At 42.2% G+C, this 24,592-nt stretch overlaps 1 protein-coding gene across 1 annotated transcript in view; it reads left to right on the plus strand.

Moving 5' to 3' along the window:
* Positions 1–1,896: 1,896 nt before the first annotated feature.
* LMO1 (LIM domain only 1) overlaps positions 1,897–24,592 on the plus strand; it is a 55,675-nt gene continuing 32,979 nt past the window's right edge. Inside the window, exons 1-2 of the mRNA XM_015631346.3 lie at positions 1,897–2,001; positions 2,405–2,506. Of these exons, the coding sequence (XP_015486832.1) occupies positions 2,482–2,506 (25 nt within the window). The 5' untranslated portion in view covers positions 1,897–2,001; positions 2,405–2,481. The remainder of the gene's footprint in view (positions 2,002–2,404; positions 2,507–24,592) is intronic.

The following is a 24,592-nucleotide window of genomic DNA, read 5'->3' on the forward strand; positions in this document are numbered from 1 at the left end:
CTTGACTGATGCAACATGACTTGATATTAGAAAATACTGGTTCACCGGGGAACTTTGGCAGGTATCTTCCCCGAACAAACGTTAGGAACTGAGAGTGTGGTGGGGGAGAGGGAGGTTGAGAGAGAAAAACTTCAAGGCCCGCATTTTAGTCAGTTCCACTGTGTAAATCACTGCAGAATTTGCTGTGGGCAAGCCAACCTACGCACCGTGCAGCGCATTTATAAATTTCGAGATAATGAGAGTTAAGATATTTCTCAAATACGTAAATGTTTTGATCGCAAAGACCAGATTTCTGCTTAAAAAAGTAAACTGACATCAGGTAGCATGATTAATTCCAACAGATTGTGTTAATTGTAGTTGACTTAAATTGCTGTACAAATGTGTTGGGGGTTAGAAAACTTTTTTTTTTTTTTAATTGTTGGTGTGTGAAATGAGTAAGCAGATAAAGTGTTTTAAAAAATCTGTTTGCACAGGGAGTAATCCAGCCTCTATGACATGATGGAGCAGTAAAGGAATAAAATGCACACTGGTCTGGTACTGCATATTTTTCTAGAGTGCCTTATATCTCCTAGTTTGCTCTGCTGCAGAAGTCAGCCGTGACAGGCAATGGATAACTTCATTTTTTATCAAAACCTTGCCTTTCTTTTAGTTACCAAGTAGTGGAAGTTGAAATGTGCCATGTATTTTGGGGTAAGTCTGTCCTTTTGAAGGTGGCAAGGTTGAAAAGAACACAGACAGAAAGACGGAACATTTTTGGAGTTCACCGTTTTCTGATGGAGGCCAGTAGTATATTGAAAGTGTTGAAGTGCCTCAAATCTAGAAAATGCTCTGGTTTTTTAATTTTTGTGTGGATGCTTTTAACTATTAGACTTTAATCTTTGGGATAAAGTCCTCCTCCTTTTTAGCTTGTAACACTTCCTAAAAGAAAATGATTATTTATGGTGGTTGCGCACTTACGCTAAAAAACATATTCAGTGCTTGCAAACTAATCACTAGGAAACAGGAGTTGTTGGAAGCACTAGATGAAAACAGTTCAGTGTAAAACGATACATTTAACATCAAATATTCTCAAGGACTTTTAGGATTAAGTATTGTGAATGAAGGGGGAAGGAAAAGCCACTTCAGCTGGGGATAAGGAATCTAATTAAAAATTGGTATTAAGGATATATAACTTGAGCCCGCTATCATGCTCTTTAGAGTAGCGTTGTATCAGTTGTAAAGGGGAGGAAGAAGTATCATTAAAGCAGAAATGAAATGTTTTCTCAGATTAAAAGACTGAGATGGGTGAAACGGTGCTGTTGATCTTGGTAGCGAAGTGTCTGATCCCTCAGTCCTTGCGAGGGCCATTGGAGACAACAGATGACTTGCCTGAAAAAGGAACAGGAGTTACAGGACGAAGGATAAAAGATGTGGGCCCCCAACTTGTCACTTTTTATTTGAGCATCGATGGCATTTCTGAGAAGTGCTGCAAACCTGTTAAGGGTCTGCATTGCGTTTGATTAGGGAAATTCACTTTAACACCGACCTAGTGAAAATGGAGCTGCGTTCTCCAGAGTACACCCTGAAACTAACACCGTCACGTGAAAACAAACCCAAAATATTTGTTCAGAAAAATTAGTATCAAGTTTTAGGTCACCGGAGACGCGTGAAACGGAGCCGGGCAGCGGCGGTGTAAGGCAGCCGGCATCCTCTGCGGAGAGTCGTGAGCCTGTGCGAGCTGCTGTGTGGCGCCAGCCAGGGCCCCGCTGGCAGGGAGGGAGCGGCGGCCGAGGGAGCAGCCCCCGGGCCCGGGGGACAAGGGGCGGCGGCGCAGGTGGCCCCGCGGCACCTGGGCGGGGGCCGGGCGGGCTGCAGGTGGTGCTGCTGAGCCGGGGAGCCGAGCTCCGCCAGGAGAGCCCGGCAGGAGCCACGGCGGGGACCCTGCCAAACGCCTGCATTTATTCACAGCAAGTGTGCAGGGCTCGCCAATTGAGAGGCAGAGGCAGCGCTGCTCGGGTTTAGGTATTCTAACCCTCTCTGAATATAATTTCGGATTTAGAGGCGGCTTAAATCCAGAGGGAAAACACTTTATAAGGCTGAAAGCTGTGTGGTTGCAACAGCCAGGGTTATGAGCTATCAAAGGCAATTACATTAAAATAGATTATACTGTGTAAATTGAGCCATTTAGAAGGTGAGAACCAAAGAAACAGCTCCGATCCCCCTTCTTTCTAAATTGCAGTTTTAGTTCCTTGCAATTCTGAGGCACAAAAGTAGGTGAGACTGCTTTTGTATCTGCAAAGTGCTTTATTTCTGAGTGTAATTCTAACTGAGTGCAATCTAGGTTAAAAGCTGGACAACTGGGTAATTAGAGCTCACTTGCTGCCGGAGGACGATCAGCTGTACCGTAGCTCATTTGTGTTCCCAGAGACTTGCTCTCCTCTCCCCTGAGCGGAGGCTGCTGGAGAAGAAGCATCCGTGCCCGGACTTTTCTTGATTGCGGAGATGATGGTGCTGGACAAGGATGACGGTAGGTGGGCTGAGATTGTGTGAGCCTGTGCTCGGTGTCTTCCGTGTGCTGCTAATGCAGAAATAAGTAGTTTTGAGACAGATGTGCGCTGTGCATTTCAGAGTGTTCTGCTCTGAGCTTCTGATGTTTTTATCTCGTGTAGGTAAAAGCATGCTTGATCTTTATTTTTTTTTTTACCTCATCTCTGACATGATCGGACAGCCAAGAAGGGTTTACTCCAGTCTGTTTGTTGAAGGACATAGCAGAAACAGCTTGATTTTTCTTTTTTTAAATATCTGTGTAGTTTTTTTTTCCCTGCAAGTTACTCTAATGTATCCATTTTAGCCTGTTTGTTTTAACAGCTTTTATTGTAAATCTAATTTTGTGATTTTTCTTTCCCTTTCATTTGCATGCCATTTAGGTCTCTTTAATGTGCGCCTTTAATATCTATTTCTCACAGCTTTTCTTTATAGCTATAAACATAATGACAATAAGCTAATAAGCCTAAAAAAACCAAAAAGCATCAGTTTATTCTAAGAATTTCCTCCCTTCTTTTAATAGCAGAAGTGGAGGTTCATTTGGGTTGTAATTTTATGAATGAAGCTGAAGGAGAGCTTGACTGATTTTAGGACTTCACATATGCTTATTTTTTTAAGCTGACTAGTCTTTATCAAGGGTGCTTAAGGGGAACAAATTGATGTGAGGGATATCAGACAGTGTTAGTTAGCAGCCTGAATGACCTGATGCTATCTTTTGCACTGTTGCCTGCCAGGGTGTGCAACTTAACTTCTCAGTCATCAGTAGTTTCTGGGACGAAGGTGGTAAGTCCGATCACAACTTTTTAATGAGGTTTTTGGGTCTGTTTTTTTTTGCTAAGGCTGCTTTGTGGCTTAGGTCTTCCCTCATAGCTCATACACTGAAAGCAAGGATTGAAACTGAGGCAGAGCAGAAGGCTTCTGTAGCCATCCACATGGACCTCCATCCATGGCGCTGCTTCTTGCCAAGGACCTCCACATTGGTGGCACTTTGTGCGTGGAAAGTGGGAACTGCATCTTAACTTTTAACAGCTAGCATTTCGAGCTATTATCTCCTTATTTCATTCCACCTGTAGAAATGGATGAAGTGGGCTGTGGAATGGATTTCCCTGATCTTTTAAAATTTATTTCAGAAACCTCTTTAACTGTTAAAAAAAGAAGAAAAAGTCATAGGCTGTTGCCATTTGAAAGGAAGAGAAATTACTGAATATTTGTAAGACTGTAGACAGGAAACAGCTTTTCACCGGGAGCAGAAGAGCTTGGGAGAAATTGGAAGTTGGGCTTTTTGGCAGTAGCATTGATTTTACTTGAATATATGTATTGCTTTTTAAAATATTTATGAGGAAAATAACTTGTGATTCAAAGTCACTTACTTTCCTGTGTTGGGGTCATGCAAACCATGTTTTGTGACTACTTCTGAAAGCTGCTCAGTGCTATTAAGTTGAAATTATATGATTTTTATTCCTCAACCCATATCTGTCTTCTATTATTTTACAACTGAATTAGTACTGCACTGGAAAATAATTAGGAAGGCTTGACTATTGAAAGACCAGAAGTCTTCTTCTAAAGTTTCTCTTCCCTCTTTCCTTGCCTCCAAAAAAAAGGGGAGTATTTTAGACCTAGCATTTCGAGTCATTATAAGTTTGATTTCTAAAATCTCTAAAATTTCTAAATTCTCTCTCTGGCATGTTCACGCATGTAGAATTTGAATCTAGTTTCTGGGATGGCATGTGAGGTTTTGTTTCATGAAGCATTCGGGACAATGAAATAATGTGGGCTTTTCACAAAGACTTGACACCTTTAAAAAACGAGACCAAGTAGAAATGCATCATTGTCAGTGCCCCCTGGTATGCAGATTCAATCAGATTTGGACTAAGAGCTGACCAATGTGAGATCAAAGTCCCTGTATTAGTTGTCATGCCCTTCTGAATTTATTCCGTGCTAATTAAGTTGGCATCCCAAAACTGTGAAATAATCTAATTGGTAGGGGGGGAAAAAAAAATAAATCCCAGGCTTTCTTTCTGTTAAGATCTCATAAGTTCCTTTGTTAACACAGTAGAACTTTGAAAGAAAAATGAGTAGACGTGGAGCATCTGTTAGACATCTTCTAGATCAGCTTTGCAGTTGACTGGCCTGTGGATAAAAGACACACTAAGTGCTTGAGTATTGCTTATGCTGGGAAAACAAATGAAGCTAACAGGGTTTCAAAGGCTTTGAAGCAGTGTCACTCTAAGAGGTGTTCAGTTGTTTTCTTTGGCAATATAAGTTGAAGCAAGCTAGTTTACTTTATTAGAGGCATAAGGCTACTCTTGTAACCTTCCTCTGACTAAGATGAATTTGGCTGACTGACCTTATTTCATTCTGGACCACACGTGTTGTGCTGGGTTTGGGTTTTTTTGGGTTTTTTTTTCCCCCTCCTTAAGATTCATCTCTTTTAAAGGGCGGCAGCATTTTCTGTATTTTGTTAAATCTTCCTTTTCAATTTGTGCCTCCCTACAGAACTATGTTCTGCTATGATGGAGCAATGCAAATCAAGCAGAATAGCCCAAATTAATTCTTCACATTGGCGGCGGTATGATTGCCTGCATGGAATCAATAATGCATCATAGAGGGATCAAATTTTGGAGTATAATGTGTGAATAATGCTTGACACAAAACAAAAATTCAGTCATCATAATAGCAATTAGGAAAAAGCTGCAGCTTATCCCAGCTGTAATCTCTGCTAACAATGAAGCACAGCCTGGTAATCAGCATGTATGGTATGAAATGCACTAATAGAAATCACGGCTCTTTGTTATGTGTGTGGGGGGTGAAAGTTTTCTTTTCAGCTAACTTGTGCTGTGTTAACCAGACATGGCATCCTTCAACCTAATTGTGGAGTGTGTGTGCACTTGTAAAAACACTGATCAGCTGTGTGTTCCTCCTGATGTTTGCATAGACAGGAGCACCCCAAATCACGGGTCCTTTGTGTTTTCGAGCAGAACTCTGATTAAACACATCACAAGAGTAGGCTGAGTAAATAACATATCAGAGGACTCCATTAAACATGTACCTTGGTTTTTATATGGAAAGAAAATCTCGTAGTTTCTTTAAAAATGAGAAGAAAACATGGGTACTGAGTGGTTGTGTGCATTGGGGTTGGAGAATGCATCTTAGGTTGATGGGAGGTATTTAAAGCAATGAATATTAGGTAATTTGAAACTGGATTAGTGGCAGCGGTTGCGTTCCCTGTTGTGTGAGAGCCCATCTTGCCCCACACAGAAGGTAAAAAACCGCAGCATTTGGAATTAGAAAAGCAGAGAAATGGATTGTATAATGTCAGTGACAGGAATTTGTGCCACAGCGCCCTGGCCAGGACAGCAGGGCTGTGGGCTGGCTTCACAAGGCACTGTGCCAGCTGCCATAAGGAGGTACCTATAGATAGGTAGATGGGTATGGAGAGACACCTATCTCCAGCAACACAGGTCCAAGCAATCCTGTTCTGTGGATAAGAAGTCTTTCTACGCACTAAAATAGAGCAGGTAGAAATGGTGCCACGTAGGAAGAAGAGCTGTTCCGCGTGCTGCTGGTATCTTTTGTTTTCCCTTGAGTGGGCCTTTCTCAGGTGCACCTGTTGAGGGGTCATGCAGAGAAAGGGAGATGGCACGGTGGCTTTTCCTCTCGTGACATGGAATTTAGCTTTTCTGTTGCCTGATGTTCCTGAATCTCTCTCTCTTTTTCCTTTCTATCTCCTGTGCCACTCTACCTCAGACCTTATCTGAGGTCCACTAATGTCTAGCTTACTATGCATGAAGAGTCCCTACACATCTTCCCAGACAGCAGTTTGTTCAAAAAATGACTGATAAAGGTCACCAAAGACCTTATTTTTGACTATTTAGCTGAGTTACCTGTTGGTTTTTTGAGGGCTTGATCTTCACGCATACGGTTTTGGTGTGGTTTTTGGAGGTTTGGTCTGGCTTTAGTTCATGACACAGTGTCCTTTTGTGACTCAGAAGTACAGTAATGATTAATATACTCACGAAGAGGAGATAAAAAGTTGTTTTAAAAGTTTTCTAAATAAAATTGGAGCACATTGGGCAGCAGAACATGAGACTTGGTTTGGCCATAAAGGACCAAAAATCCATTTGGGCTGTTTCTCCAAAGCTGACTGAGTGTGGAGCTAGAGATAGTTCTTCCTGGAGATTCCTTCTGCCCCTGAAATGGCAAGTATGGAAGCATGGCAGAACCACGGGGTAGTAAAGTAATTGCCTAAACCTATTCAAGAAGTGGAGGCTGCTGTAGTTGGAGCACTGATAACCAAGATATCCATGTAAAGAAATCCCATCCTAGGGGAAGAAGTGGAAGGAGGTAGCAGGCCTGAGAGGAGAAAACTGCTTTGTATAAGGGTATGGCAGGCAATCATATAGGTCCTAGTGTTTGTTCAGACTAGATAACTGAAAGATCTGGGTGAGATGTCATCATACTTCATCCCCCGGTACTGTTGACACGTGATAATTGCCTGGTTGACATAGCAAGCGTTGAAACAGTGTGAGGACATTTTTCAGCTTGGGTAATAAGGCAAAGGAAGCAGCTTGTTTTTAGAAATCGGGTTGCTCTAATTTTGGTTTAATGCAGTAGAAAGTCTACTTGATACCCTGGCAGCAGAACATAATTCGTCTTCTTTGGAGTTAGTGTTAAATTTTATTATCTTTAATAAATACAATGTGAACATGTCAGCCTGTTTGTCATAGCCATTCCAAAAATGCTCTCTTATGGTAGAATCTTCGGAAAAATTCCTTTTAAGAGCAGTGCATTATTAATAAAGTAATCCATTAGGTCTGGTGATAAAGGGTCACAGCAGAGTCTGAAATACGTTTCTGAAATGGTTAAGAAATTTATCATGGTTGGAGGATTAATTGATTTCATTTGTAGGCTTTCTTAAGGTTTTCAGGCGTTGTGTTTAGAGATGGTTTTCTTCTCTTTGGAAATGTGCTTGCTGCTCAGTTTTGCTTCGCTGTCATTAGCATGAGCTATTACATTTCTGCTAAAGGCAAACTGTTCTTTTAGCATTATGACTGATTGCATCTGCGAGGAGTCCTACTTAGGTAAAGAATATGAAAGTTTATGGCAAATAAGGTATTTTACTTGAAATCAATTCAAAATCAGAATAATGGTATCAAGCATTAAGTGTTGCAGTGTAAGAATGAAGAAGGCACTGCAGATGCTGCTAAATGCTGAACTATAAAACTCTAATGGGTCTATATCTTTTAAAAATTGGACAGAATTGTCATCATTTAGAATACACAGACATTGTTTTAAACCCTATAGAAATCACTGCCCCCAACTTCAATAACGTGCGTAACTGTTGCCAGGGAATGATTTATTCAGTGAATGTAGCTCCTATTCACTGAAGACTTGGGGGTGGAGGGAAGGGTGTTTTAAAATGAAAGTTGTTCACTATTAGATAAACATAATTAAACCTATCTGAGCAGAATTCACCACAGCTCCTCTTTTCTTCGTTCTCAGTGTGTGTGTGTGTGTTTTCTCTGTCCTCCAATGGGATGACTCCCAAGCCCAAGTTTCCAGGCACGATGTGGGGTGCTGTCCATGCGAACAGATGCTCAACTCTCCAGTGGAAGTTCTTGCAAACTACTTTCTACCAACATTCCATATGGAAGCAGATAATGGATGCTCTTGTCCAAGTTTAGAGGGTTTTTAAGTTTCACTGAACATTTTCGAATTCTTTACACCGATGTTCAGAGTTCCTTGCGTGCTGATCAAACTCTGAAAGGGCGATTTGGGCAGCGAAAGTATTATTTGTCTTCTTTTTAAACTATTGATATCAACAGTTCTAATTTCTCTTAAAGAAAAAGTGGATGATTGTTGCATATTCATGACTGAACTGCAGAGGACTTGGATCAGAATTAAACAATTAACCCTCTCGCCAACATCCATTTGAGTAGAAGCCAGGGATGTTCCTACTTGGTTTATTATGGATCTGAGATATAGAAATGTATTCCGGAGGACTGTGTTTCTAATAAATAAAAAGGCATAATGAGAATGTAACTGGGAAGGAAGACAAAAGCAGCCATGCTTTAAATTGTTAATGATGGTGCCAGTGGCTGCAGCTTTACCACAGCTGTTTAAATTGATCAGCTAGTGAAAATGTTTTGTTTTGGCATTTTCCCTGCATGTGCAACTCTTTCGAAGGGACTTCTGGAAGCTTTTCAAAGGGGAATCATGATCTTTTTTTAAGCTAGGCTTAGAGCACCAGAGTTTCCAGTATTTGGGAATCCAATATTTAAGGATGCAGTTCAGTTTTCCTTTTGTAAAATTTTTGGCTGGTGAGCCATTATTTCCCCTAGATTTCCTCTACCACTTTTTTTCCCCTCCACAAATACTGCAAATTACTCACTACCCATAAAAGCTGAGGCAACAGCACACTTCCTAGCTGTCTTTTTTTTTTTCCCCCCCATCTCTGTTTTACTGATGCTAGCAAGCTTGATCAGAACAGCAGAAAGGGGCTATGTTGATTTGCTATGCATCTTTTGGTCAAGCATCCAGTGTGAAATTGTTCTGTAAAATGTACTTTTTCAGAGGGAACTCGCTCCTAATTTCTTTCCTGGTTGGCTCTATCTTGCAGCTGAAGTGGGCTAAGAAATCTCTCTTTATCTCTTGCATTCTCTCCTTCTGTTCCAGAGAAATGGGTATATGTTTCAAAAAGATGCAATCTCTTCGAGGCAGGTAGGGAGAAGATTGGACTTCCTGTATGTTCACAAGTGATGCGGTGGAGATGTTTGGGCAGAGGACTGGCTTGAGCTGGTGAGCCTTGGTGTCTTTTCCAGAACACCTCCTGCCTTGAGCTCATGAGCAGGGCTGCCTGGGACCTTTTGTGAAACCTCTTCCTGGCATTCCTGGTGGCAGGTGACTCCTGGACAGGCCATGCATCAGATAATGTTGAGCAGCCAGGTTTCTGTGTTAATGTACTTGCAGTGAGGGTGGGCACTGAACATTATTCAGGATCCATTATATATTTATCCTTATACTCCTTTGTGGAAAATGATTTCTGTAAGTACCCTGTTACGGTTATGAAAGCCTAAATAAGCATCAGTCTCAAACCCTTTGACCTGTCTGCACAGAATGGAGATCTGTTTTGAAAAGGACTCCTTTATATCTGTTTTTACTCCATGCCCTTCCATTCATTTGCCTATACAAAGCAATAAAGGGTAAAACCAAAGTAACATAAATTGGTCTGTCTTCCTGAATCCATGTCTCGCTAATGTACCCAGATTAACTCAACTGTAAATTGTCTCCTTTGGATGTCGTGTCTTGCTAAAAGTTTCCTATATGATTCATGATTTGGATTGCTTTTAACAGCTATTGGCTAAGCAATATGGTAAATGTACAAGGTGATGCAATTGGCATTAGTGAGAGGATGCACAGGAGCATGTAATGCAGTCAATACTACATTAACTACTGATGCCCAATTACAGAAACTGGAAGAGTGGCTTTTAGGAGCATTAGGACTTGCAGAAGAGCTGAGATCACCTGCCGCTCCTTGCCTAAAAGCTTCACCCTTTACGTGCTGGGATCAAAGCAAACATTTAGTTGCTATTTTGTCATGTATAACAACGAAGGTATTTCCCCCCTCCCTTTTTTTTTTTTCCCAAAAAGTGTCACACTGATGCTTTTAGCACATGTAAAATCCTATCTCTGTATTCCAAGACTCTACTTCCATCTCCTGGGGCAAGACTTTATTTGAATAAAAACTCTTTAACCACCTCTGCATTTATTGTTTCTCTGAAGCTTACTATTTGAGCTAGTTTTTCTTTTAAAGAAATACTAAGTGATATTTAGAGTGTCCTATTTCAGTGTGCCAGAGTGGGCTCCCCATTGCTCCCCCCAGCTTCTTTCCCTTTTCTAATCTGTGTGTGATTGTTTGTGACCTCACCTGGCTCCAAGTCTGTAAAAAGTGTTTTAAAATACAACCAGATACCACATAAAACAGGATATTTGAGTGTGCAACCTCTCTGCAGTCCACATTCAGATTAAGCACACGTTGTTTCCACCACTGCTTTTAAACCCATTTGCAGTAGATGGCAAAGGACCACATTATACTAAAAACAGTGCATACTTTTAGATTGAACTGTGTGATCACAGCTTCTAAATCTATTTTAAAAATAATGAGCAATGTCACTGCTGCATGGCAAAGCTAGCAACCCACAAAGTTCCTCTGGACTTGGAGCGAGATGGGAAATTAAGCGGCTCTAAGAACACTGAAATATTTTAATATAAAAGACAGCTGGCAGGTGGCTTATTGCTCTGGTTGCAGCATTTGTCTTTACTTCCAGCAATGAGGCTTGGCACATCACTGCTGCTTTTAATCCTCAAAGCATTTTGCCAGTACTGAGGAATTAGTGCACCCCAAGTGATCATCCTCTGGAACTCAGGCCTGGCTATCTGGGGCATGTGCCTGACCCCCATGAGGCATGGGTGGACTTCAGTGTTTCAGCTGTCCCTGGTTTGTTCCTCTCTGCCTTCTCTCAGCTGGGTCCCACCTTGCCTGCTGTCCCATGCTGGGTTAGACTCTGCAGAAGAAGGGAGAAATAACCTCCGGCTCTCCTGGGAAGGACAGAGTGCTATTGAAGCAATTGCTCTCCTTAAATGTTTCGGGGGAAGTTTTATTGATCCCCTCTCAATTGGCAATTTTAATTTTGGGGTTTTTTTTATCCCTGAGGTCCAGTCCAAGCAATTGCAAATTGCTGAAGAAGAGCCTTTGCTAGCCTGTGTTCCTGCCAGAACTGTGAGTGTTGGTCACGTTCATGGGGGCAACAGAAAACACAGGGTAAGGCAGTGCTGTAAAACATCCTGACAGTCTACAGGCATTTCCCCAGCGACCTTTTGGGGGGTTTTTTTGGGTAGATGGCAGCTTGACTTCTCATCCATCACTTGTGTTGGTTGTCCAGGAGTTTGCCCCGCAGCCCCCCGGAGCTCTGCCCCATCCCTGGGTACCCCGGGCTGTGTTTGCTGCGGCCGGGGGCAGAGGAGGAGCCTGTTATTTTTAAGTCCGACTGTTGCTTTCAGGTGGCGATCGATGCTCTTTTGAACGTCTGGGGGAGGAGAGCAGAAGGTGACCTGCTGGTTTTCCACTCGCACTAATGTGTTTAAAAGGTGGCACCAGCAGTGGGGGCGTGGGGGAACTCGGCTGAGCTGCGCCTTCAGCGCGCTTGAAACGCAGACAAGTATCCTGAGCTTGATGCACTTTCCAAGCTGTACAAACAATGTTTGAAAAGTCTGAAGTACCCAGCAGGGCAAGTCAAAACGTCCTTGAGCAACTTTGTATTTTAGACAGTGTTTTCTCTTTGCCTTTGATCAGGAGGGAACAGATGTGCCTCCTCTCATGTGTGTGTTTGTGCGCACCCCCTGATGTAGGCGCGTTCCCTGCCCTTGTGCAGGGCTGCAGTGTTTAGGGTATGCTGTTATTCCTCTTTGTTCTTTCTTATTACTGTTGTTATGTTGCTTTTTCGTTGTTGTTGCTGTTGTTGTTTTTCCAGGGAATCCAAGTTGGAATTTAAAAAGGTCAGACTAAACAAGGTTTTAACTTACTCTCGCTCATTTCCTTATCTCCCTTTAACTTGGATAGAGTGGGAAAAGAATATATATAGTAAATGATCCCTTTAAAAAAAAAAAGAAAAAAGAAAAAGTATGCATATATAAAATCGATTCCTTGACTAGTTTTTTGGGGGGCAGGTTTTGAGCATTTGGTCTAAGTGGGCTGCTCAGTGAAATTTGTACATTCATAAAATAGCTGATTGAAAAGCAATATTTCAGATAAATACAAGCCAGCGATCTATCAGCAGTTGTAATAAAAGCTGGGCTTCAGGCTGTGATTTTATTTTGAAATAATAAGAATTGCTTTATTCTTTTTACTTGAGTTACCATGGTAATTCTGTCGTGTAGCAGTGTTATATTGATTTAGAAAGTGGACAGTAATATTTCTTTTGTGTTATTCTGTTTCTAGGGGTTGATTTCTAATTTCCACTTGGAGATTACTTTTATAAATTTCTTAAGTCCTTCCACTTTTTTCTCTAGCAGTGTAATTTTCCTCTCACACATTGCTATTTTCCGAGCTTATTGGTTTGCTCTTATTTTAAATTAAACTTGCTGGTTTCAAATATTGAAATGACATCTTTGTCTGTGTCTGTACTTTGGTTTAGCAAAATATTACAGTCTGCTGTTTTATGCTTAATAATTCAAGGGAAGCTTTATGTCTGCCATCAGTGGTTGTTGGTAACTCATGACTAAACCAACACAGAGCTCAAACCTCTGACATTTTAATACCGTGTAATGGTGCTTCCACCCTGCATACTCTTTGGATTTTTCTTTAATCTGCCTTATGTGTGTGCTAAAAAGAATGCCAATTAAATTCTGAAGAGATCAGGAGCAGCTTTTGGGTGGAGGTGGGTCTTGGCTATTTAAGGTCTCTGTGGTGCTTGAGACAACCACTGGTTTTGTCTATGGCACAGGTACTGTTCCTGGCTACCCATATTTCTCTTGCAATTAAGAAGCTTCAAGTTTTCTAGAGACAGGATTTTGAGTTGCTGAAGTGCTTGTACACGCTCATGGCTGGCAAAAAGTAACAAACTCCTTCAGCTCTGTACAGGATTGTTACATAAGATTTTCCCTACTGTTGTGATTCTGTGCCACCTTAGCTGTGGAGCACTGCTCTTAGATTGCTGCTGCTTTAAGAAATGACAGTCTAAACAGGATGTGGCTGTTCCTTGTGGCATCTCTCTCTTTTTTTGTGAATGAGAAATAATGCTTCTATTCCAAACCTGGGTGAAGAGCAGAAATGAACCTCAAGCATCGCTCTGTCTTCAGAAGCCGTGTTTTAGATCCCGAAACCAAAGCCATGAATTCTGCTTTCCAACAGGAGTCATTCCAATGACCTCTCAGTACAGAGGGTGGGATACTACTTTGTGAGCACTAAGGACAGATTTCCTGATGATATAAACCCACCACTGATATGTTTTGTGGTGCAAGTAACTGGTGGGAGGGGGACTGAAGCCTTGAGCTGTTGCCCCTTGGTTTCATTCCTGTATGAAGTGCACAACAGTAAGAAAAGGAACCCAGGAACCCCAGCTGATCTCTTTGGGGATCTCTGGAACATCTACAAGCAGGAATTAGCACCAGCTGGAAAGTCTGGAAAGGCCAGAGGAGGAGGAGAGTGTCTTGGACAGATGGTGGTTGACCTCAAAAGGACTGAGGTGTGAAGTAGCTGGTAAAAGGCAAATGCAATCCTGAAAAAAATTGAAGAAGAAACTGCTAATAATGATTCCTGTTAATAATGCTGGGGAGAAGCAGTCAGAGACTTTGTCTGCTGTGAGTAACTTGCAGATCCCTCAAGCTAAGGGACAGTAAATCCATGTGGGTGTAGGGCACAGAGGATGCTCATGAAGCTCATCTCTGCTTCAGCTCATCTGCCTTTGCAAAATGAAGGCTGACTGGTCTGGATAAGCACTTTGAGAGGAGAAGCACCAGGGAGGAAGGAAAAGTGGACTTTTTACCCCCAAACATTAGAACAAGTAGTTGGAAATGGCTAAGAATGTTTCTAGGCTAGCAGTTTAAAAGCTTCTGGGCTTCTGGTCCCTAGATCCGCTTTCCTCAGAGGGTAGTGGAGGCATGAAGCTGACTTGCTTGGGTTAGAGAAAGGGATGTTGCACTAGCCTCTGGCTGCAGGAGCTGGGTCTCACTAGTCTTTCTCATCAGTCCACGTTGAGGCATTTATGTCACAGCCTCTGTCAATGTTTCCATAAAACTCCTGTATTTTCATGAACATTCATTTATGGCGAAAGTCTGCATGTAAGATCCTGCCTGAGGTTACCTTTTTCTTCCCTATTAAAATTTTATAAACCTGTCACTTGGCTGGGAATTTTAGTTTCCGGTGAAAGCAAAATAGAAAGGGGGGGGCCCTGATGGAGAAGCATGGAAGTTATAGTGTCATTTTCTTCCTCAGTGCTCCCTTTAAAAATAAATAAATAAGGATGTAAAAAGGCACAAGCTACAATCTTACGGGTGAACTCCTTGATGAGAATGGCAAAAGCCATGTCTGCAGGTTCTGAACTTCTTTTCAGTGATGTGATTTGGTTTGATCTGAGTGTGAAAACGCATAAGCAGCTGCTGCTCCCAGAAGTCTCCCCTAGCTTTTCTGTGTGCAGGTGTTGCTTGTGCTGTTCAGCTTGAGAGCAGTGATCCACAAACTTTAAAACCTTCAAATAGGTCCTGACCTGTGAGGCTGTAATGGCCCTCAGAGCCTTTATGGCCCATCAGATGATGTCTGTTACACATTAGTCTGTAATAGCTCCAGAATAAATAACTTTTTTTTTTACTTTTTTTTTTTTTTTTTTTAAATCAGTAATTGTATCTCTCCACAACAGAGTGCAGTGGCTGCTCATGCTAAAGCACAGTTTTAAAGTAATGCAACAAGAGGCTGTTTAGTGTCTTTGACAGTCTCGGTGCTGAGCACAGGTCCTCTGTTTTCTTTCTTCAGCATTTTCTTTCTCATTCCTTGCTCGTATCGCAGCAAATCCATGCTACCAGGAGCTGGCATCTCACCCCAGATTCTCTGTGATGTGGTAAACAAATGCCTCGTATTATGGGTCTCCTCAAAATAATGATCTGGTCTTTCCCCATCACAGTTGCTTTTCAGGAAGAGCTTCAGCTGATAATTTGCAATCTTCTTAGCAGGGCTCTATGCTCAAGAGAGCAATCTTGCCACGGTGGGGAAAAGGGCTAGTTGATTTAATGGACTTTTTTTATAATCATTGCACTTTGTATTTGATCTTTTTGTGGGACACAGTGCTGCCTGCATCCTAAGTTGGGATTTGGGTTCGCTACCCCCTACCTAAAATGTATTTTCTTTCCCCATGGTTCGTTCAATTATAACTCTAGGATATATCTTCTGGGACTGAGTAATTGGCTAGGTCAGAAGTAATCTTTATTTTCACTAGAGAGATGTTTACAAACTGATGCTGTAGTATCTCTTTAAAACCCACTGAGAATCTGATTAAAGGCCTGAGGATCTTCTGCAAAGATTGCCTGCTCCCAGTTGACTTGAAAGGGTCAGCATGCTGTCACAGTTTCGACGACTAAGAATTAACTTAAGGCTGATTCAAATGCTACTCTCTGTGTACAGCATTGATTGGGCTGCTTTCAGATGGCAAGAGGTAACTTTATCCTGCAGCATGTGTGAACTCCATTTAGTTAAATAGGGAAGCTGAATGAATATGCTTGCTTGTGGCATGGGAGCTCAAAGGTGAACACGTTCTACCCCTTCTGCTCTGAATTAAATACTTTGGGGAGGATGGGAGAGAAACATAATTCTTGTGGTAGCATGCTTGGGATACTGACTGCTGCAGCTGTTCTTCAGCAAGTGCAGCTCCTAAATATCACAAAATCTTTCCTTTGCTTCCCCTATGCACAGTCTACCCCATGGGCTTGGCTGTAATGAGATGGGATTTCTTGTAGTGGAAATGGTAGCAGAGTGCTCTTTTGAATGGGAAAATAAACCCCAGACCAAATAAAATTAGCTCGGTGCAGCATTATCAGTGCTCCTTTTTCAGGAATTGAAGCTTTTTAACCTGGTTTCATGTGAGCATCGGTGTTCAAAGGCATCATGAATAAATGTGGGAATGACATTAATGGTGCTGACTCACACAAGGCTGTGGGGTTTGTGGTGTCACACTTACAGTTGCTAGTCTTGGAGTAGCTTTTAAAAAGCTGAATGCAGCTGCCTCACACAGTCATGGGCTCGGTGGGAAGCAGTGCCAAGATGCAGACTGGTGTATTCCTGCTCCATCAGGGTCTGGACCAGGCACTGCTGCTGCTCCTGCTGCAGTGGAGCCTGTCAAGTTCTGCTGAGCACCTTATGGAACAAAACCAGGCTGGGCTGAGGTGTGCTCCTGACCTCCTGTCAGCCTCCTCACCAAGCCAGTGGCTCCTCAAAATGATGGAGCAGCCAGGGAAGGTGCCCCACCAGCATTAAAACTTCAGCCAGGACACAGGAGCTGGCCATTGTAAGTCAGAGAGCATCTTGCTGAAGGTGGGGATTCCTGATTTCCTGCCTCCTGTGATGTCTGGTATGCTGAAGACCTTCCTGGTGACAGTCATAGCATTGAGGCCCTTCTTGGGGATTGATAGACATCAGTGTGTTCCCAGCTGAACAATCCCAAGGGTTTGGTGCATCTGTGTGAAGGAGATCAGATTTCCCTGAGCAATTTCTTAGAGATTCTTCTGGGTTGTCTTGGGGTGAGTGCAATGTGGCTGTAAACCCTTGGTTGATTTTTTTGTTGTTGTTTTGTTTTGTTTTTGGTGGTTTTTTTTCTTTTTTTTTGGTCTTGCAACCAAAAAACCTGGATTTGTCATAACAAATCCAGGAAGGAAGGGATGGTGGAATTGCTGAGAGGTTCTGAGTTTGAGCAAGCAGAGAGGTCATGCTGCAGTAATGTACTGCTCAGATTTAATTGTGCCCAGTGCAATTTCTATGCTCCCCATGGGCACTTGGCCACGCTTGCATCCACAGCTGCAATTTGCCAGTGGTCACTCTCAGAAGGAAAATATGTGTTGGCAGGATCCTCAGTGAGCTGATGGCAACAACTGCACCAGCCAAGGTGGAAGAAAAGAGTGATTTTGATGTCTCCTGAAGGTGACCAGCCATGAAGTCAGACAGTTTCCATCTGCAAGACTTGAAAAATGACACCAAAGACTGACAGTCATGTCCTCACTTGACATGCACTTCGAGGCTGGAGGGGCTGCTTGTGGTCAGTGTAGTTTAGTTATGGCATGTTTCACTGTACACAACTGAGTCCATTTTCTGTACAGTAAACAAAGCTCTGATTGCCTCTTGAGACAAACATTTTCACCATCTTTTACTGCTGTAAACTTCTTGCCCAATTAAACAGTGCACTAAGGAGCTGTGGACATGCTGCAGTCGCCCCCGTGCTACACTTGGTGGATACTCAGTGTTTGCTTCTGCTTCCTTTCATCCTATCTTCTTTCTAATCAGGGTGGTTGGCTCCTTCCTCGTCACTGCACAAGGTCCAAGTGTTTTAGTCTCAAATGATGACTCGTTTCCCACCCTACTCCCACCCCAAGCAAGTAGATAAAAATTTGAGCTCGACAAATCCTTGCCAAATCCTGATTTGTTCTTACAGTTTCTCAGTGCCTGCTGTTCTGATTCAGCTTGTGAGCTTGCAGCACTGACTCTCCAAAGAATGCTCCTTCATGATGCTTAATCCAAGAAAGCAAACATTTCTTGGTCTTGGCTCAAGTTTCTATCAGATCTACAGAACAAGTCAGCTGTGAAGATGATTACACTGCTCCCTGCTACAAGGGAGGGTCATGAGAGTTGCTACAGTACCAGCTGTGAACAGTGTGACAAGTTTCATTCTATTTCAATTAAGTGAATACTCTTCAAATGGCATTAACCCAGTTAAAATTTTGCTTATCAAAGCAAGATCTGTAAAGCAAGCCAGGTAAGTGCCTATTACTGTTTGAAGTTGTATGAGAATGCAGGAGGAGGAGTTGATTTTGAACTTTCCTCACGCTGCATATCATGATCAAGCGCTTGAGGCAACTTTAACATCTGAATGATTTCGTCATTAAAGGAGTAGTGTTGGTAGCAGGGCTGTGTTTACTCAGCATTTTCCCTGCCAGCTCTCAGAGCACTCCTTCCACTTACGGGTTTACCCTTGAGTTGAGAGATGCCTACCCAGTGAAGGAAAGGTTTTGCACCTCCTATAGATGCTGAATATCGGTATTTTCATGAAATAAATGCTGAAAATGCTTTCTATGTCCTGGAAGAAATCATTAAGACATCATGTAAAAAGAAAAACCCAACAGGACTTGATCCTGCTTGTGGTTTTGGGTTTTTTTGGTACTTTGCTGTGTAAGTCAGTGTATGCCTAGAGCAGAGTAAGAAATAGCCTCTAAGTTAGAACGTTTGAATTAAGCATCAAGAAAAAGATTGAGAACTGCAACGAGAGTACAGTAACTTTCACAAAACAGCAGCATTTTGGTAATCCCTGGTGGAATGAAATTCTGGGCTCCAGATCTCAGGTGTGAATTCATGCTGAATTGCAAAAAAACCCCATGTAGGTTCATGTGATTCTTGCTTCAGTACCAGACCCAAGGGCAGATCAGCATGGGTGCTGGCTGTCAGTCTGTTCCCAGTTTACTTTGGGAGTAAGATTTTGTATTACACTGGATCAAATGCTCATCTGGCTGTGCTTTTTGTATCACTTATGCAATTTATGTCATCCTCACCTACCCCTTGCTTGATTTACTCTGCTTTATACTATGTATTATGGTAAAGCGCTTTTCCTCTAAAATAGGGAAAACCAATTGGGGAACAATGCACAAACCCAATAAGGTACATAGCTATGTAATTTTATAAATTACATATAAAGGTATAAATTTTAAAAGTATTAGCCAAGAGGTATGCAACAAAGCACATGTTTGGAAATGTGGAAGTAAACTGGATCTCTGTTTTGGAGGAGGTAAGTGTAGACACCAAGGAGAAGGGCATGCACTGGTTTAAACCAGGGCATGCTGGGGGTTTTGGGGGTTTCTGGTGTTACTGGCTCCAAGCCAGAAGAACTGATGCTGAAGAGATGTGGAACCTGCCATTTTTAGAATATACACAGAAGAATGATCTAACTCCTTAAGGGTTTGTCAAGATTTAGTCTTTATTTTACATGATGACTGATCAACTCGTGTTAACTCTTCTCACGCGTCTCATGAGGTTTGGCTGGTTTTGCAGAGGGTGCTCCACAGGAACCAGGTCCAGCAAGACAACTGGGAGGTGGTGAGCGTAGCATTTCTCCTCCTTGTGCCACAGTCCCATGCAGAGGGCTCAAAAGGCTGGTTTCATGTCTAGTTCTGCTGTGGGGTAGCAGAGTTCTTGCAAACACTCAGCTCCTCCAGCCTCGTGTCTGTCCTGTGGGAAGCAGTGCGGAGTGCTGGTGGTGCTGCTGGCATAGGGCTGGGAAGCAGAAGCCAGCCCCTGTTTCAAGCTGGAGACAGCTGAAGATACTCCATGGGCATCCTCCAGCCAGGAGAGGGTGTCCCACAGCCTCGCCAGCTCTGCCTCAGCTGAGGTGCTTGTCTGGATGGAGGCTGTGTCTTGCTCCTGCCTGACAGCGGGTGGCTGAAGGGGATGGTTTGGTGTGTGGAACGAAGAGAGGAGGAGCAGAGACCTTCCCAAGTGCTGTGGCTGAGCCTGTTTGTCCCTGTGCTGGCTGTGGTGCAAAGCTGGAGGTGCAGCCATTTGCCTTCTGCGTCTGAGGAGCCCTTTCTGCTGTATACCTTCATCTTCACAGCTTCTCTCAGACATCCAAGTGGCTCTGTACTCATCCTGCCTCTTCAAAAGATACAAATCTTCATTTCTCCCTCCATTTCTGAAAAGCTGAGATTCTTGAGTCCATGAATCATTTGACTTGCCCTCTGCTATGCTGCCTTTGCTGCATCCCTTTTATATAATCACCGCAGCTCACAGTATTCTGTAATACAGACCCAGTCCTCTCTCTAATAGACTGCTATGATGTCCATGACTTACATCCCTGAATTTTCATTACTGCTACAAAGACTTTTATGCACTTTAAAAGGGAACAGATGGATTCTTCCCTATTTTGGAAGAGATCATTCGTGCCTGTCCACCTTCTCAAGTTCACCTATTTTCATTACTTTAACTTAAAATGATTTGTGGAGCCTTCTGAGCTCTCAAAATTAAACTGGAGCCTGAATAAGATTTGAACCTAGATTTCCCTCATCTAACCTAAAGTAGATGATAGCTTCAAGGGAGGACCTAGAGAATAGTTCATTTTGGTTATAGTTCAAAACAGTAGTCAGTCTGTTCTTTCCCACTGAGCTCTTTCAGAGTTGTTCCAAGGAAGCTCACAAAGAGCCCTTCTGAGATTGAAGTGGGAACAAAGTGCTAATTGTTAAATTATCTTTTATCCCCCCAAAACCTAAGGAAAATCATCTGAAGGATGCTAGTTGCATACAGAGTATTTCTGTCTCCATCCAGTGTTAAGTAGTCTGTTTTAGAAAACCTTTATGTTTTGTTCTTTGCAGCTCTCAATAGGCTTTTGCTCTCAAACAATATGGACTCTAGCAGGTGGCATTTTTGGCAAATGACCTCTTCTCAATACCAGGACGTTCAGATGTTGGCCTTTCTCATCTTTTTCAGAACTGTTAAAATAGGAGGTGAAGGGCAAACGCCCTGCTAATAGGGTGAAGATGCACTAAGATCTCGGACTGGAAGAAAATCAAAATATTGGTTTGGAAGGAATTGGGTTACTGGTGAAGAGCAGGGTGTGCTAGCTGGGTGTAGGAGCTGGCAGCACTTCTCTCTAGAAACAAATGACGCAAACTTACAAGAGCAGGTCCTCTGCTGTGGCAGAGGTTAATTATACGAGTGGTTCTGCAACTCGCGGCTTTTTCTTCTGCGCTCTGCTCACATTCGCCTTTCTGACGTGAACCGCAGTAATGTGCACAATTCATGTGTCTCTGTCTGATTTTGGTTAATTGTAGTAGTAATTACTAATTTCCAACCCTTGACCTGCTTTTTTAATCGTATTTTTTAAATGATCTTTTTGTGCCATTTTGGAATTTGGTGTTTGGTTTTTAATTTAGATAAATTATGCTAAAATGTTCTTGAGAGAGCTGCACACTGAGGTCAGAAGCTTTATCTGCACCGTGCCCATTTTCCCTAACCTATTTTAATAATCACAGCTGCTTTCTTTAATGGGTAGCTTTTGTTGAACTATGCTAAATGTGTGCTGTTTAGGCCAGGCTGCTGAGGAAGCAGTAAAACAGAGTCCTGCGGAGTGGCCCTGAGGCTTCAGGGTTGCCGAATGGGTTGGGAGGTTCTAGGGCTGGGTTTCCCTCTTCCTCCCTCCTTCCCTCCCTCACAGCCCCCCAGCTCCTATAGCTCCTATATGTGAGTGATGGTCATCATGGACAGCAAGGGCTGGTTGTCTGTCAGCCACCCCGTGGGAGAGGTGTCACAGCTTTTAGGAGGGACATGTCTTTATCCCCCTGCTCTCCCCAGGCACAGAAGTGGGTGTATCCACAGGTGGAGGCAGGTTTGCTTTGGCTGCTGCTGGTGGATTGTATGAGGTTTCATGCAGACTGGTTTTCCTGCCTTTCTCCTGTCCCCTCCTTATGCTTTGGATGGGGAAAGTTTAACCTGGTGTGATGCTTTCAAACTTGGAAGCAGGTATTAAAGAGCAATTAGCTGGCCGGCCTCCCTGGATAAAACAGAGAAACCTTTCCAAAGATCTTCTTGTCTTTAAACATTTGTACAAATCTCTTGTCAAATATAGAAGTAATTGCCTTCCCCCCCCCTCTTTCTCCTCTCTCCTCAACCACTTTCAGTCCTGCATCTGGTTTAATATAATGGGTGTTTGCATGAATGGCTTAGTTAGCCAGGGTGGTAATAAAACACTTTAAATTTATTGTGACATTTGGATTTAATTAAAAAGTACACACTTAGAAAAGTAAAACATAATGTGTAGAAGGAGTCAGGAAGGTTTTTCTCCTTTTCTTCCAAAAAGCTAATTAGAGTTGTATTTTAAATTGTTTATGTGCTGCTAATCATTGTAATAAATCATTTATACTGAGAAAGACACACTCTAATGTGCTTGTGTAACTGTTTATGCTCTCAAGTTTCTATCATGAACAAATTGATCTGGAAGTGAATTTATTAACCACTGGGGAAGAAATCATTAGTGCTTTCTCTAAATATTCCCCAGGTACGCTTTTATCATAGTAGTTTACTGTTTTAACTAAAAGTAACGTTACAGGGCCTTGGTTTAATTATGATGCAAATTGACTTTCCATCATTTAGAAGGAGGGAAAACAGCCTTTTTGTTGGTAATATACATCTATCTGCCAGAGCACCTCATAGCTTCCAAAGGTTTCTTTGTGGAAAAAAAATTTGTAAACTTGTGTGGGGACTTTATGTAAGTTTTAAAATACTCCAGAAAGTTTAATCTCTTTAATCTACCTGGCCTTTGATAAAGGATCTCAGGATAAGGTAAGTGTAGCCTGTTATGTTAAATCTTTTGAGCTAGCAGCACATTTACACTTAGAAAGCAACTTGGTGCTTTTTTTCAGAGTGCTGGAGATCACTTGAAATCTTTTGGAAACAATCGACATTGCTGGTTCTCCGTCACCAGCGAAGGCACCGATGCAGAGATTTTCACGTGTAAAATCAGTGGCAGAACTGCAGTTATAATCTGAGATTTTTCTGATTCATAGTGCTTAATCCAAACTGGGAGCTGCTGGCATCCCAGCTCTTCCCAAGGGTTTTTAGGGTGGGCTTGTCCTGCGAGTCTGGGGGTGGTGGTGGAACCCACAGATCCCTCGAGGGACAGCTTCCATACTTGGAGGCATTGCTGGATTAGTTTTCAACACTTGTACTCCTCCCCTTGTAGTAAATTGCATTTCCCACCCTGCCCAAGAAACCAAATCTGGGCATTGAAGTCTCCAGTTAAAGCTAGGTTTTGTGGGTGCTTTTAAAATTTAGCTGCTATTACTTGAGCATTGAATTATTTATTTACAGGTCTAGCATCAGGCTGTTGGGTGGGAATACCCACAACATTTATAGATTTATATGGCTGAATTGGTGGTTAGGCAGTTTTATTTGAAGTCCTCTGTAACTTGATGGGAAGGTTTCATTTTCTATGGGGTACTTTTAATTTTGAATACAATGACAACAAAATACCAAAGAATGGCCACAACAAACCCACCCAATGACAGAAACAACTGGTGTTCCAGTTTTTGGTGAAGCAAACAGTCTGCAGCTCTTTCCAGCAGAGAAAGGAGAGTGAACATGAGTAAACTTGTTCTTCTAGAGACATACATTATTTGGAGGTGACTGAAAAAGGATTTGATGGTTGATGTACATGTGCTCATACGTCACAAAGACGACCTGTTGCCTCGGGGAGTTGAGCAGTGCAACATCTTTGGGCCTTAAGTACCTGCACTTTTATTTGTACTGTTTTGGCTTTTTTAAAAATATGATCCTTATCTTTTTGTGGTTGAGTTGATGTTGTCTTTTTCTCCTTAGCCCTAGGGAGGCTCACAAGTGGCAAAAATTTGTGTGTCAATCCTGGCCACGTGTGTGCTGTGCCACCAGCAACCTGGGGATATGTGTGTGTATGTGGGAAGAATTTATTGATGCTTCAGTTAAAACATGATTTCTAGATTTTCCCAAAAAAAAGTTGTTTTTTCTTACAGGATGAAGGTGTTCACTCTCCATCTCCTTTTATCTCAGATGTTTGAAATCCAGTAACATACACATTTTGCTGGCAAAGTGGGAATTTTTTTGAGACTTCTAGCTATTCATTTTTCCAAAAACCTACTATGCAGTGTTCTGCCACATTAGGTTTCTCTAATAATCCATGGGAGGATGTGATCCAGATCTATTACTGCCTCTCACTGTGGTCATCACCTAATTTCATGAGGAGCTGTAGTGGCATCTCGCTTTGCTGTTTGCAGGTTTAAATCTGTATTTCGAAAGCCTTGCTGTGCTAACCAGGCTTCAGAACTGTAAGGAACTAAAGGACATCATATGCCTTCTAGAAAATGTGGATTTTTCTCTCTTTTTTTTTTTTTTTTCTTTTTTGTCACCTTTAGATCCTTTTATGGCCGTTTTCAGAGCAAAATATGAGGCCTTCAGTCATTTTGTATTCTGCTGAATCTGACGCATAGAAATGTAAACGTGTCTATCAGAATGCCATTAATTGAGAATAATAAATGTCTCTTTACAAGTGAAGTCTTTATGTAGAGGTGACTCCTGCTGGGATTCCTGAAGGCATTTTTCTTTCAAAGCACAAATATTTCAGCACTTAAAGCAACATTTGATATCCTCTTGCTGTTTCTGTGGCCTGAGCCTCTGCGTTGCTGTGGCTTCCTTTTCTTCTCTCGACACTTTCCAAGGTGCACTGCATCCAAACGTGGACTTTTTCTGCAGAATTGTCCCTGAATTAATGGAACTCAAAAATCCCCAATGGCAGTGTTATAAAAT

Source organism: Parus major, chromosome 5 (genome assembly GCF_001522545.3).
Source record: "Parus major isolate Abel chromosome 5, Parus_major1.1, whole genome shotgun sequence".
Classification (NCBI taxonomy): domain Eukaryota; kingdom Metazoa; phylum Chordata; class Aves; order Passeriformes; family Paridae; genus Parus; species Parus major.